The sequence below is a fragment of the Scardinius erythrophthalmus genome (assembly GCF_964197995.2).
Source record: "Scardinius erythrophthalmus genome assembly, chromosome: 12".
Taxonomy (NCBI): Eukaryota; Metazoa; Chordata; class Actinopteri; order Cypriniformes; family Leuciscidae; genus Scardinius; species Scardinius erythrophthalmus.
Genome location: NC_138232.1, coordinates 40,058,107 through 40,072,761, shown reverse-complemented (window position 1 = coordinate 40,072,761; position 14,655 = coordinate 40,058,107). Strand labels below are relative to the sequence as shown.

At 38.7% G+C, this 14,655-nt stretch overlaps 1 protein-coding gene across 4 annotated transcripts in view; it reads left to right on the top strand.

Moving 5' to 3' along the window:
- The window catches only part of st3gal3a (ST3 beta-galactoside alpha-2,3-sialyltransferase 3a), a 50,210-nt gene extending 40,203 nt beyond the window's left edge, over positions 1–10,007 (top strand). For all 4 annotated transcript variants that reach the window (XM_081379770.1, XM_081379769.1, XM_081379771.1 and 1 more), the window contains 3 exons: positions 2,344–2,490; positions 4,994–5,140; positions 7,990–10,007. In XM_081379770.1, the coding sequence (XP_081235896.1) occupies positions 2,344–2,490; positions 4,994–5,140; positions 7,990–8,079 (384 nt within the window). In that variant the 3' untranslated portion in view covers positions 8,080–10,007. The remainder of the gene's footprint in view (positions 1–2,343; positions 2,491–4,993; positions 5,141–7,989) is intronic.
- Positions 10,008–14,655: the final 4,648 nt, after the last annotated feature.

The window sequence follows — 14,655 nt, the reverse complement described above, 5'->3', positions numbered from 1 at the left end:
TGGGAAGAAATATATTGTAAAAATATAAAGAAATATATTTAATCAATTACAGTGTTTATTGCCACAATGTGTGCTAAACACTCATCTTTTTATAACTTAAATTTAAGTTTTTTTTATTTTATTTTTTATTTGTATAATCGTGAGAAATATTCAGGAACTAAGTTTGCTGACAAAGTTATTTATATATTTATATACACACTCCTGGGCAAAAAATAGCCTTCCCTACTAATAAAAAGTAAAAAAAGAACAGCATTTATCCTATATATATATATATATATATATATATATATATATATATATATATATATATATATATATATATATATATATATATATATATATATAGGATACACACAAACACACACATAATCACACACACACACACACACACACACACACACACACACACACACACACACACACACACACACACACATCGATATATCTCATAATTTTGAATTAGACCACTAGCTCTGTACTTTCAGCAGTGCAGAAAACACTGCGCTCAGATTAGTTTTCCGTTTGTTGCTACGGCAGTGTTGAGTGACCGTGTGTGTGATACAGCACAATAAGCCATTTGGACGGCACTATCAGGCGGACACACATCACCAGAGTTCAGAGTTCGTGATCATTAGTCAGCTCTTTTTTTACCTGCAGGTCTGTTTCCAGCAGCTCGGTGACAGGTATCAGAGAAACTCTGCGTACAAAGGCCTCGTGCAATGTAGGAGGAGGATCCTGCACAGGGTGATTGATACAGGGTCTTCCTTGCCTTTCTGGCTTTGTTTGCGCTTCTTGTTTTTCATGGGGCTTTTAAATGGGCCCTCTCCTCTCCACGGCGCGGGGTATTGTGTTCACCTCTCTCTGCCTGAGCCACGTCACATTTTCCACCTGTGTGTTTATCACTCTCGCCCTGTGAGTCTCAACAACACATTGCCGAGCGCTCGCTGAATGTTTGCCGCTTTATCTCTCGAAGTTTACTGTGGTAGGGTAGAAAAACAGATTTTTACCTTTGCTTTCTGCATTCTTAGTAATGCTGGTCAGACTTTTACATCATGACTTATTATTATTTTAAGATATTAATGCAGTATTTTGTACAAACTGGTTTGAAATGGCATTGATTGTGAACACACTACCAATCAAAAGGTTTGGAGTCAGTAAGATTTCATTTTAATTCAGCAAGGATGCAATGAATGTGAGAGAGCAAAGACATTCATAATGTTACAAAAGATTTTTATTTAAAATAAATGCTGTTGTTTTGAACTTTCTATTTATCAAAGAATACTGTAAAAATATTTATTACGTTTATTATTAAGTGTTTCGACAATTTTTTTTATGATTTCTGAAGGATCATGTGACACTGAAGACTAGAATAATGATGCTGAAATTTCAGCTTTGATCACAGGAATAAATGACTTTTTAAAATGTATTTAGATAGAAAAGAGTTATTTTAACTTAGTTTTACTGTATTTTTGATCAAATAAATGCAGCCTTGGTGGGCAGAAGAGACTTTCAAAACCATTTAAAACATCTTAACTCCAAACTTTTGAATGGTAGTGTAGAAATGAATCACAAAAGCTTTATAAATACAATGGCTTCATTCAGTATCTTCTAAATAGCGAATGCCTCGAAGTTGTCATGAATTGACTGAATCAGTTGATTGGTGTAGATTGTAAGGGAGGAGTTTGTGCACATCTTAAAGGAGGCTGATGGCGACTGATAGTTGAGTGTGTGTTATGCCGAGTCACACATGGTTTGTGTTACACCAGAAAACCACAAGTAAGGCTCTCTGGGTCAAAGCACTTGTTGTTTTTGTGACCCACTGTAAAGCCCGTCCCTTCCTTGAAAGGAAAACACAGGCTTTGTGCAGGACGTAATTACACGGCGTGTTTATATGTGACTTTCAGGGTTGGGATGCCGTTTGATGAAATCCCACCGGAGTTGTCAAGCGTAGTTACAGTCACTCTCTCCCAGGTGTGTCCGTACGGTCCTTGTTATTGGTTGCAGGTGAAGTGGGCGTCCCACGAGGCGAGCGAGAGGTCCGTGTTCGGACACGCTCTTGGCTTCAAACGCAGCGTCACCCTTTTTATTCTTAATATCAAAGTGAGCGGATTATTTACTCAGCTGAGAGCGTTATTCAGCGGCTGCGAGTGACCGCTCTGTGTCAGTTTCCCTTAAGGCCTTTCCACAGTTATAATAGCATATTCACAGAGCAGGAGTCAAAGGAGTGTTTGAAAAGAAAAGCTGCTTCTGCTCACCATCAGAGAAGTCACGAAGGTTTAGCTATTCATTGCAAGTGTTCATTCATGTTCATTCGTAGTGTGTTGTGTTCTTGATGTCTTTCAGCGGAGTATGGAGGGATTCTGGAAGTCCGTGGCACGTGTCGTTCCCAGAGATCCACAAGACATGCGGATCCTGAACCCGTATTTCATCCAGGAAGCGGCCTTCAGATTCATCGGTCTTCCACTTAATAAAGGCGTCATGGGAAGAGGGGTGAGGCGCAAACACTATAATCATTTAAGCAGTCAGTTCATGAGAAACCCAGCATTCATTGCTATTACAGTTAGGGCAATAGCAAGATAGCTATGAAAGCATAACCTCACCAAAGCTTTCAAAACACATGAGCTCGCACAGCCAGAGCAGAGTCTGCAATATGTCATGAGAAGGCATTAAGTTAAGGCACTGTTTACTCCTGGTATTAAGATGCGTTTTGGTCGATAGGATCACAAGTAGACGAGGGAGACACTTTCCCGTTTACACCTGGTGTTTTAATCCGTCTCTATTGTCCACTTTCAACCACTTCTGTCCTGATTTCTTCAAGGAGAGGGTCTATGGGTGGGTTAATGTGTGGGTTTTTTTCAGATCTTTCAATCTAATAGACAAAATAAGCTCATGCAATTTACATATGAACGCGACCGGAGACGACGGAAAAACATACAGAGAGCATCAGCTTTAGTTTCTGCTCTGACAGACACAAGATCAGCCGAACCCTGTGAGTGTGTGTTAGAAATCAGGAATGGAGAGAGAACATTGTGCTTGGTACGTTTTTCATCTTCAAAACAAACAAAAGAGTTAAAATAAATTGAATGGCATTTGGCAACACAAATCATCAAGCTTTTATTAATATGATATTCTAATGTCAATCTAGCTTACTGCAACGTGCAACAAGTGTCTCATAACAACAGAGTAAAATTTTTAGTATGATTGTTTTAACCAAGTTAACCCAGAGAACGTGACCTGGATGAGTAGTAATTCAGCACTCGCAGCTGTTTTATTAGAATTAAATAAAATAATTTGATTTTAAGTGATCAAACGTAACTTTACGAATTTCAGGGAAGGAGGCGGCGGACATTAAACGTAACTTTAATCGTAAGATAAACATAAGCAACAAAACGAAAGGACTTTACAAGGACTTTACTCGTAACTTTACAAAGTTCAGGAAAGGAGAAGTAACATTAAACGTTACTTTAATCATAAGATAAACATAAGCAACAAAACGAAATATACAGCGGCATATAAGCATAATAAAAACAACAACATAAAGTCCCAGGCTCTCTGTGTCCCAAATGAGGCACTATGCACTTATACACTATGTACTATGCCCTATGTACTCAACTGTGTAGTGTAAGAACTTTTATACGTTTATTTTATCTTTCAACATTGGAGTCTGATAGCCCCTCACCCTCTGCTACGTAATTAAAGCTGCCTCAGTTTGAGTGCATGAAGTGTCCAACGTTCCACACGGTTAAATAAGTGCATCATCCGGGAACTCAGAGTGTACTTTTTCTTTTTCGAGTTTTCAGTACGCACTACTCGCTGTATTTATACTACAAAATGGCATTGAATAGTGCACAAGTACGTGATTTGGGACGCAGCTCTTGACTATATGAGTCCCGCCTGATCCAGGGTCTGTTTATCCTCTGCTGTCATGGAGACGAGTGTTTGAGGGGCTCGAGCTGTGATGCGTTTCCTGTTATCAGCATGCAGGCGGAGTGTCTGGAGCAGGATTAGCCTAGAGAGTGTCTCACTGTGGTGATAAGACTTTCACCATCACTCTCGTCTCCCAGATGGATCAGGTCGTGACTGGATGATCCTTCTCTGCTGATAAACACACACACACACACACATCTCCTGCTCTCTCTGTGTCTCTGATAAAGTCAGTCACACGCTGCATTATCTGCACTGAGGTGTGTGAGCAGTGCACTCAACATAAGCGTTCAGTCCATCCATGGCTCTTCAGTGTTGCACTTCCATCTTCAGTCATGCATTTAATCTTACAATTAACATATAGTAATGAATAAAAACTTGATTGTTTCATCATTTAATAGAAAATGACTACTTGAGTATAAATGTCTGATGTCTTTCCGGTTTACTTAGACTTTTTGCAGCTGAATTATTTTACTCTGATGCATTACTTTTGCACAAACAATATAGTTGCAAGTTATCCACCTTATTTTAGCAACATGTAAGTAAGCTATTTTCTGTGAATACACAAGACTTCTGATTCATTAGCCTCTATAGGTTAATAACTAGAAGAATAACGAAGTAAAAAAAAAAAACGATTTTCACTACATACTAGTACGTTTATAATTATGACAATACATTGAAATAATATGGTATGAAATGCCAGTTTGTAATATCAAGCAGTACAACGAGCAGTTTTGTACAGCTAAAAAAAAACTGGAAGCGGATGAGACCGGAAGCCAGACACATTCAATTTACAAATGGCCGTGAATAATTTTTATTTGCGCAATCCTTTTGAGTGAAATTGGTTCATAAATTGGTCTGAATGAATCATTTATAAAATGGGTTCTCTGAGTTGAGCATTTTTAATGCCAGTTCAGTCTCAAAAAACTACTTTTTTCTTAATGTGTCTTTAACTTGAGTCATTTTCTATAAAGGTATCTTTGCCTACATGTATGACTACTGAGTACTTTATATGCTGTCACTGAATACTAATCAACTTGTAATACTAAAAGTGTTTTATTTCCTTCAGAATATTCCTACACTGGGGACTGTTGCAATCACAATGGCCCTCCATAACTGTGACGAGGTGGCGGTGGCCGGATTCGGATATGACATGAATGCACCTCGTGCCCCTTTGCACTATTACGAGAAGCTAAAGATGTCTGCAATCAAAGAGGTAACGGCACCACACTGACCTCATCTTAATGATTGCTCAGTTCCAAAACTAGCCGCTTTACTATTCGTATTAAAGAGCAATATTTGGAATTGATATTTAGGAAAAAGTTTACCTTTCAACTCTAACATAAAAAAGAGGAATTCACTGCTTTTCCCAATAGATTTGTCACTTCCAGAGGCATTTTTACCTTGAACCCTGGTGAATTTCTGACACCTGTCTTGTCATAGTTAAAGTACAAGTTCGGTATTTTACACTTAAAGCCCTGTTTTCAGATAGTTTCTGATGAAATTGAAAGGTTAAGATTGAAATTTGGACACATGCTGCTGTCCCGAGAATTTTAGGTTTCTGTGGTAGCACCCCCCCACCTCCACAATGGCTGCATAGGTGCACTGGAACAATCCTTTCTAAAACGCATTAAACTTTCGTTTACAAAGACCTGAAACTCACCGAGTGGTCAGGGGTGTTCACTGATATGCCCACACAAAAATCGCTGCAAAAGATGCTTTCCAACAGGTTTTATCGTAGTTTTTGTCCAACTCCATTGACTTGTATTGGATGTGCTGTGAGGTACGGTATTACTCCGCCGCCGCAAACGGAAATGGGGTTGTTTGTATTCTTTATGTAGTCTTATGCAGTCGCGGTATCGTAGGCTACGCTGTCCAAACATTTTTAAGACAGCGATCTTCTGCTTCTTCTGTGTATTCAATGAAATGCCAGTGGTTTGCTTGCAATTGGCAAAGGTGCATTATTGCCACCAACTGGGCTGGAGTGTCTATTATTCAAGCTCTCAACGGAAGAATCTACGGGTGTGAGGCGTTTGGAAAAATAGATCCACAGTTTTACAACGAATGGTAAAACACCTGTTGGAAAGCATCTTCTGCAGCGATTTTTGTGTGAGCATATCAGTGAACACCCCTGACCACTCGGTGAGTTTCACGTCTTTGTAAACGAAAGTTTAATGCGTTTTAGGAAGGATTGTTCCAGTGCACCTATGCAGCATTGTGGAGGTGGGGGGGTGCTACCACAGAAACCGAAAATTCTCGGGCCAGCAGCATGTGTCCAAATTTCAATCTTAACCGTTCTATTTCATCAGAAACGATCTGAAAACAGGGCTTTAAGTGTAAAATACCGAACTTGTCCTTTAAAGGAAAACTCCGACTTTTTGGGACTTTAGCTTATTCACAGTATCAATGAAATGAATCGTTTTTCAAACGAGTCATAAGCCGTTTCGTTGTGACGTCGAGACGAAACATTAGCATATTGCCCGCCCACTTATTGCGTGCGCAGACACCAGGGAAAACTTGAACCTCAAACACTTCAGCTGATTCCTGTGGATGCTGAATAGCATCATGTTGAGAAGACGCTGTGCTCTACAGTGTGAAGGTAAAGCCAGTTGTTTTTTGTTTTGTTTTTTTCACTGCCCAAGGACGAGCATGTGAAGAATCAGTGGTTAAAATTCATCTTTACCACAATACCACAGCAGTATAATCCTAAACTTTTGCTGTGTTCCCTTTATTTTACTGATGACTGCTTCTCAAATCTCGGAGTTCAATGCAGGATTCGCAAACCGCTAGCTCTTGAAAGATGCGGTTCAAAATGCTTAGTTTTGAGTTTTATATTGTGTAGGTCCTGCTAACTGGCTAACTCACCTTATCACTGTCTGGCATTAATAGTGGCACTGCTAATCACTATTACCTAAAACTGTCTGTTAATGCAGATTGTCTGTTGTTCTCACTACTTTGAGGAAAGATTAAGCATGGAGCAATATTTGTTTTGCCAACGTTTATGTTACATCAGTCATTCACGCTAGAGCTCGGCTCATTGCATACATGCACTGTTATTGATACAGTTTCCACATGTTCACCGCAATATATTAGAAAAATACTAATACAGTACAATTAGTACAAGTAAAATAATCGGTTTGTTGATGGACATGCATTTGTTCATGCTGATGGTGAGGAATTACAGTTGCAACATCTCATAATGTACCTCAAACTGAGTAGCGTATCACTGAGAAACACTGAGTCCTGGTCGAATCACGATGGAGGTTCGGGTTGAAGAACTAGTTCTTTCATTGTTTCATCATCGGCCTCACGCTCGGATTGATATGGTAAAATCGACGTCATTGTTCGTTACTGTGTTTAGTTTACGGTGTAGAGAGCCTCAGGACAAGCAGAGCTGCACGCTGTATGCAGTAGACCAATCACAACAGACTGAGCTGTCTGGCCAATCAGAGCAGAGTAGCTCGTGGAAAGGAGGGATTTAGAGAGATTGATTCATCTGACGAGTCTTTGAGAATCATTGAAAATGTGGTGATGTGCAAATGTATATTATGAGGAAATTAAACCGTTTTTTGACCTTGATGCATGTAAACCTGTTGTAGGAGACTCCACAACAACATTAGGAACCTTTAAAATAGCATAAAAGGGCCATAACTACTTATTCAACACACCCATGTTGTGTGAAACCAGCTCTATTGTCAGGTCTACTCTATTGTCATTGTTGACTTGTGTATATATATTTTTTCATTGTGTATTTAGCATGTACATTTTATATCTTAACAAAAGTAAACATGGATGATTCAGCGTAAATTACCAAAAAATCTGCAGAAATCAGTAGATGGCACCATATTTCACTGTAATTGTTGTGTAGTGTGGTATGACAGACCGTCGTCTTACATGTTTACTGGAGGTGGACCGTCCAAACTTCTTTTGTGGGTTGTGAAAACAAAAGCAAAGCTGCATGTGCAGACGTCATGTCTCTATTGAGCGCAGCACGTGACAAACTCTCAATGACCGTTTGCTTCATTGTGCTCTTTCTGTTTCTCTTTTTCTCTCACACACACCCAGTCATGGACACACAACATATCCAAAGAGAAGGAGTTTCTCCGGAAGCTGGTGTTGGGGGGCGTTATTCAGGACCTGACCAATGGGATCTGACCTTACATCCCCATCATACGGCCGATTGCTAGCATTATTCACCGTATCAAAGTGGTGACTGCCATCCCAGCTGATGGACTCTCACTAATGCGAGCCGGAGGAAGTGACCTCACATCAAATGCTGGACGGTATCCATGGCAACCTCACCTCAATCATGGTAACGCTTGATTTTTAGGATGCCTCATAGACCAGAGTCCGTCCCTACGCGCCATAGCGCCCGACAAAGACTGGAAACGTGCTGCTTTCTCCTGTCTTTTACTCCACAGCAGCTTCTGTGAACTGGATTTAGTATTTATTTTAGACAGTATTTTAATCGCCGTTATTAAGATGCTTTATTTTTAAGCCAAGACAACTTTAATGCTTTGATACTGTTCTCTTCAATCTCAGGCTATGCACATCAGCACAGTGCACAACTACACACAACAAATGATTGTCACCTAATGATTTTCTGCTGCTCTTCTGATGTGTGCCATTCAAAGAAATCAGTATTCACTTGTTTCCTGCACCTTCCACATGTATGTCACTCTCCGTGTGTAACCTGATCATGAGACCAGATTAAAGTATTGTCAATATTTATACATTCAGTCTGAAAAGGGCTTTTCATTTCAATTGTTGACTGTGTAATAATTCAATGTGCACTGTGTATCAAATTCCATGATTCTCGATACCAATAATGACACAACCTACACACTGTAAATATTTTAATAATTAAATTTAAAAGTACAAGTTTTTCTAAATAAATTAATTGTATTACATGTACTAGCGTTGCAACAGACCGGTTCTGGAAGAAAAATCCACAGGGGAATTAATTTTTACCAGACCTACTGTAAGCTACGGTGTTAAAACTATCAGCCTGCATTATTTCAACTTATTTTTTAAATAATCACAATTAAAGGTGCTCTAAGCGATGTTGGGTGACGTCACTTCTTGTTGACGTTCGAAGTACTGTCAAACAAAACGGAGGCTAGCTCGACCCTCCCTCCTCCTCATCCCGGCCCCTCCCCCTCCCTTCCGTGCTTCCTGAAACAGTCATGAATTCGGGACTTCACGCGTTCCTTCTCCTTGTCCCTCTTCTTTGCTATTTGTTCATCGGAACGTCGTCTCTTTGGTCGTGTGTCGGTCATATCAAAATTCAAGAGAATTGTAGTGGCAAACAATTTTACAGCACTGAATAAGAGACAAACAGGTATCAATTGTCTTTAACAATTATTTATTCCCTTGCAAGGAAAGGTCAGCAGTCATACAGTCAAAGTGCCTGCAGAGTGTGACAACGAGTGGGGGGTATCCTTCATTCTTTATAGTTGTTCCTCCCCCAAGGTTGTTTTCCCGAGGCTACATCAAGATACATCTTAGCCATAACATCATATTACACCCTTGAATGGAGACTCTCCGTCTCGGTCATACATTCAGTCACATTAACTTTTGTCCGGTCATATACAAGGACATAGACATACATATATTAATAAGAATATGTATCAACACTACATTCATCTGATTATCATCATATTTCTAAGATTCTATGAATATAAGAAAATGCAAACATATAGAACCTATTAAATTTCTTCCACATAATATAATTCGAACGTTAGTTTTTGTTGTTGTCTAGGACATCTCTCCTCTAGCTAACTTCCCTCTTCATGCTTCTCTCTCCTCCACTCCCCACACCCAAATCATTATTGTCTGTGATTGGCTGGAACACTGTGTGTTATGTTTCGTGGTCCAGGCTGGACCAGTTTGTTTTTGTTGCCGTTTGTGGAGCCTGGGCTGTCTACAGAGATTGCGTTTTTTTACGGTGTGTTCAGGGGACAGGCAGCTAGCGAATGGTGAGGAGATGTTTGCTGTATGTGACAAAAAATGTTTCGGCCTAGAAAACGCGTGACATCGCTTAGAGCACCTTTAACAGTGGAATTTCTGTTGAAAACTACAGTACCCATGATTCTGCACAGAAATCTCCACCAATCAGAGAATCGAAGCAAACTAATTGCACCAAGAACGCTGTAGTGCAGCCCACTCACATTAAGTCAAGTATATTTGTATAGCACTTTTCACAATACAGATTGTATCAAAGCAGCTTCACAGTATTAAATTAAAATAATACAACAAGGTTTGTTTCTAGTGGAATTTATTGATTGATAAAATAAAATTAAATATCCCCAAAATATCCCCAACTGAGCAAGCCAAAGGCAACAGTGGCAAGGAACCGAAAAACTCCATCAAGTGACCTAATGGTGTCCTAAAACTCCATCTATTAAAAAAAAAAAAAAAAAGAGAAAAAAAAACCTTGGGAGAACCCGGGCTCAGTCGGGGGCCAGTTCTCCTCTGGCGTTTATGAACTAGAGGCCGGATTGTAGTTTGAACTGTAAGATTAAAAGTATTATATGAATGCCTGGCTGAAGAGATGCGTCTTTAATCTAGTTTTAAACTGGGAGAGCGAGTCTGAGCAACGAACAGTATCAGGAAGGCTATTCCAGAGTTTTGGAGCTAAATGTGAAAATGCTCTCCCTCCTTTGGTGGATCTGGATATCCTAGGTATGACCAGAAGCCTCGAATTTAGTGATCTTGAAGAGCGCGATGGATTATAGGGCGATAGAAGATCCTTTAAATAGACTGGAGCTAAGCCGTTTAGGGCTTTATAAGTCAGTAGCAATACCTTGTAATTAATACGGAACTTTATAGGTAACCAATGTAGTGATGATAAAATCGGTGTTATATGATCATATTTTCTTGATCTAGTAAGAACTCTAGCGGCTGCATTTTGGACTAACTGTAGCTTGTTTATTGAGCAGTGAAAATGGTGTGTTTATAAAGGAATTGCAGTCTTGTACCTCTGGCTGGTTTGATTCATGGCTTAAAACTCTATCAAAGTAAAAAAAAAAAAAAAAAAAAGAACAATGAATGAAACAAACCCTTTGTAACCAAGGCTGCTGAAAAAGTGGACCGGCACTGTTGCACTCTGTCAGTCATATTGAACACTGAAAAGCCAAGCTCTGCCACTGATTGACTATCCAATGTTCTAAGAAAGTTATTTCTGAATGTTCTCGGAACGTTCAAAACATCCCGTTTTTTAAATGTTTAGAAAACGTTCCTTGGCTATGCAAACTTTAAGGGAACATTCCATTTGATCATTCTTCAAACATGATGGGAATGTTACTTTATGAATGTTCTCTGAAACAAGCAGCAACATTTAAAAAATGTTAGACGAAACCGTTTCATTAATGATGTATTTGTGCTAAAGTTTTGAGAACATTATTAAATGACTTGGAAAAAACATTCTATTAATGTTACCGGAAGAACGTTTGTTCATGAGTTGCCAGAACGTTCTGAGAATGTTCCCTGTTAGCTGGGATATATCTTGGCGCGCTGCCTGTACTTATGTTCTTTCTACTGTTACATGATTGGAAAACATCAGCACATGTTTATGGACAGCTCATGGTTAGCATTTAAACTTCCACCTGATCAACCTGCTTTTTTCAAACAAACAGTTGTGTGTTTATGTGTTGGCGGAGGCTGCTTGCCTCATGACTCACGCGTGCGGAGGGCTTTCTGGGTCCTTGTGCCTAAAGGTTAATGGAAGTATTGGGAATTTTTTAAGGGTCCTTTCTTTCGGACGGCGTTTCTGGAAATCCCTCTGTGCGCTTTCCGGGATCAGTATCGTTCCCGTTTCCCAACTCTCATCCAGACAATCTGAGAGCGGAATCCACCTCTTTCCTTTATTTGTGTCAGTCTTCCTCTGGCATGAAGTTGTGCTCAAGGCTATTGAGAATCATGTTGCGACATACAGAATGAGATTGTAGTTATTCATGTGTGGTTCATCAGATGTGGGTCTGACTGGTCTACTGTGTGTTTACTGGTTGTACTGTGTTCACCTGCTGGTTTTCTTTCTGTCAGGCTGTAGTCATTTAACTGAGGCTTGGCTGTGTGACAAACATCCTAACTCAGAATCCTGTTTTAATAACCATAACTTCACTTCATAGAACTAGGAAGTTTATGTAATCCAGCCAGTATTGAACCAGCAGTTACCAGCCTGTAGGTTACAGAAGAGCAGCATTGGCCACTTAGAATTGATTTGACATTTTTTATTCTTTATTATTTATTTGTATGTTTATGTTTACAAAAGGTCATTCTTTAATGTATTTTTTTTATCCATTTACTTATGTAAATTCAGTATATGAATAATTACATTATTAGAATTTATCCATAAATTGCACTCTTATCCATAAAATTTAACCAACATCATTGTTTTATGAATAATTTACATTACCGATCATAAGTTTGGTGGTGTCTAGATTTTTATTTTATTTTTTGAAAGAAGTCTCTTCTGCTCACCAAGGCTGCATTTGATAAAAAAATTAAGTAAAAACAGTAATATTGTGAATATTATTACAGCTTAGAATAACTGTTGTTATTAAATATTTTCTACATGAATATATAGTAAAATGTAATTTATTCCTGTGATCAAATCTGAATTTTCAGCATCATTACTCCAGTCTTCAGTGTCACATGATTCTTCAGAAATCATTCTGATATGATGATTTGATGCTCAAGAAACATTTCTGGTTATTATCAGTGTTGAAAACATTTTTTCAATTTTAAATCTTTTTTAAAGAACAGCATTTATTTGATATGGAAAACTTTTGATCAATGTAATGTGTCCATCCTTGCTCTATAAATGTATTATTTTCTTATAAAAAATATATATTTTTGCAAGACTTTTGAATGGTAGTTTTTGTCAGAAAAAGAAAAACATTTCATTCTAAGGCCATTTTTGCCCACATGTTTTGAAATGTAAGTGCATTACTGTGACTTGGTGGCATTTTCCTGCTGGTTTACTATAGACTGTGTAGAACATGAAGAAGAAAAAAAATGAAATCCTGGTTTAAAAGACTTTTAATAGCAAATTCAGATGGATTCTAGTGAATTACGACTTTGTCTTTGAAGAAACCCAAAGTACTCCCTAAAATCCTGAAACACTGTCCTTGAGATTCTTTCGAGGTTGTAACGTTTTGATTGATACAGTGACCAGAGGACCGGATGCTTCATAGCTGAATACACTGGAAAAAATCCTGTTAAAGTTACAGTAAAGACCTGGCAGCTGTAGCCAGAAATCCACTGTAAAAACAGCACTTTTTAATGTTTGTTTGTGTTATTAATTACATTGTAAAGTGTTACCAGATGTGATTTTAATTGCCATGTTAACAGTGAAATCTGGAATGTAAATCTTTCGAACAGGCTTTTAAACATGGATTCTGCGGCTGTGGCGTTCAGGGAAGATGCCCCGCTCCTCGTGACCTTGACCTTTGACCTCAAGCATCTGATGTGCTTGCAGTGCAGTAAATAACGCACAGATTTAGAAAGTAGTGTGAGATCACAGACAGTTGAGCTATGGACACAACAGGCAGGTGTCTCCTATTTAAAGACAATCCTTGACCTGGGGTTTCAGAGCTGAAGAAGTGAATGGAGGGCTGATATTGGCTCTGACAGGTGTGTGTGTGTGTGTGTGTGTGTGTGTGTGTCCATGTAGGTGGGCCTTCGTGACACGGCTGCGATGGAGAGGTCACATCCTGACAGCTTCACACTCGGCGGAGCAGAGTTGAGCAGGTTTTGGTTACACGGCTGTTTTTCACGTGGAGTTTGACTGAAGGCCGGTGTGTGTCGTGTTTTTGAGCTCTGTCTGTGAAGAATCGCTCTGCTTGGGCTTTATTCTTTCCGACAGGTCATCGACTCGCACCCTCTCTTTTAAGACTCGACCAGAAAACACACCTGTGGCAGCTTCCGCTGGGTCACATGCAGCATTTTTATGCATTTATATATATATATATATATGTGTGTGTGTGTATGTGCATGTATCAATGCTGTCAAATCGATTAATTGCATCTAACATAAAAGATTGTTTATATGATGTGTGTGTGTGTATATATATATTTATATATTGTTTATATAATGTGTACACACATTATATAAACACAAACTATGTTAGATGCGATTTAATCAATTTGACAGCACTGATACATGCACATACAGTATATATATATGTATAATGTATGTACACGTGTGTGTGTGTGAAGAGAGAGCAAGAGAGAGAATTTTTTTTTTTAAAGTTTGTACATCTGATACTTTAATAGTTAAGTAGAAAATAGATCAAACTTAATACAGCTAATATTTTCCAGATAAATTTTTAACGATTTTTTTAGTAGATCATAATATAAAAGTCTATAATATGAAACAAAAGCCAGTAATTCAATTTAGGAATTTAAAAAAAATGTAAAAATTAATTCTACATTTCTAGTTCTAGGTCGTCAGGGGGTCCTGGGTATCAAAAAGCTTGAAAACCCCTGTCTGTCTGTATTTATTTAAAATATAACTCATTTACTCAATTTTCATATCACTCTAGTTCCTGTGATTCGGTTTTCAGGGCTCACGTCCTCAGATGCGTCTTAATGGAGTTTAACCGTCTCAGAATGTTCCCTGTAAAAGCACCTCGTACCTCGAGAGAGGGGAGGATCTGATCAGGAAGAAATGAGAAGATAAAGGTAGAGTTTGAGGCTCTTCTGGGAAGCCAAGCATGTGCGTGTGTGT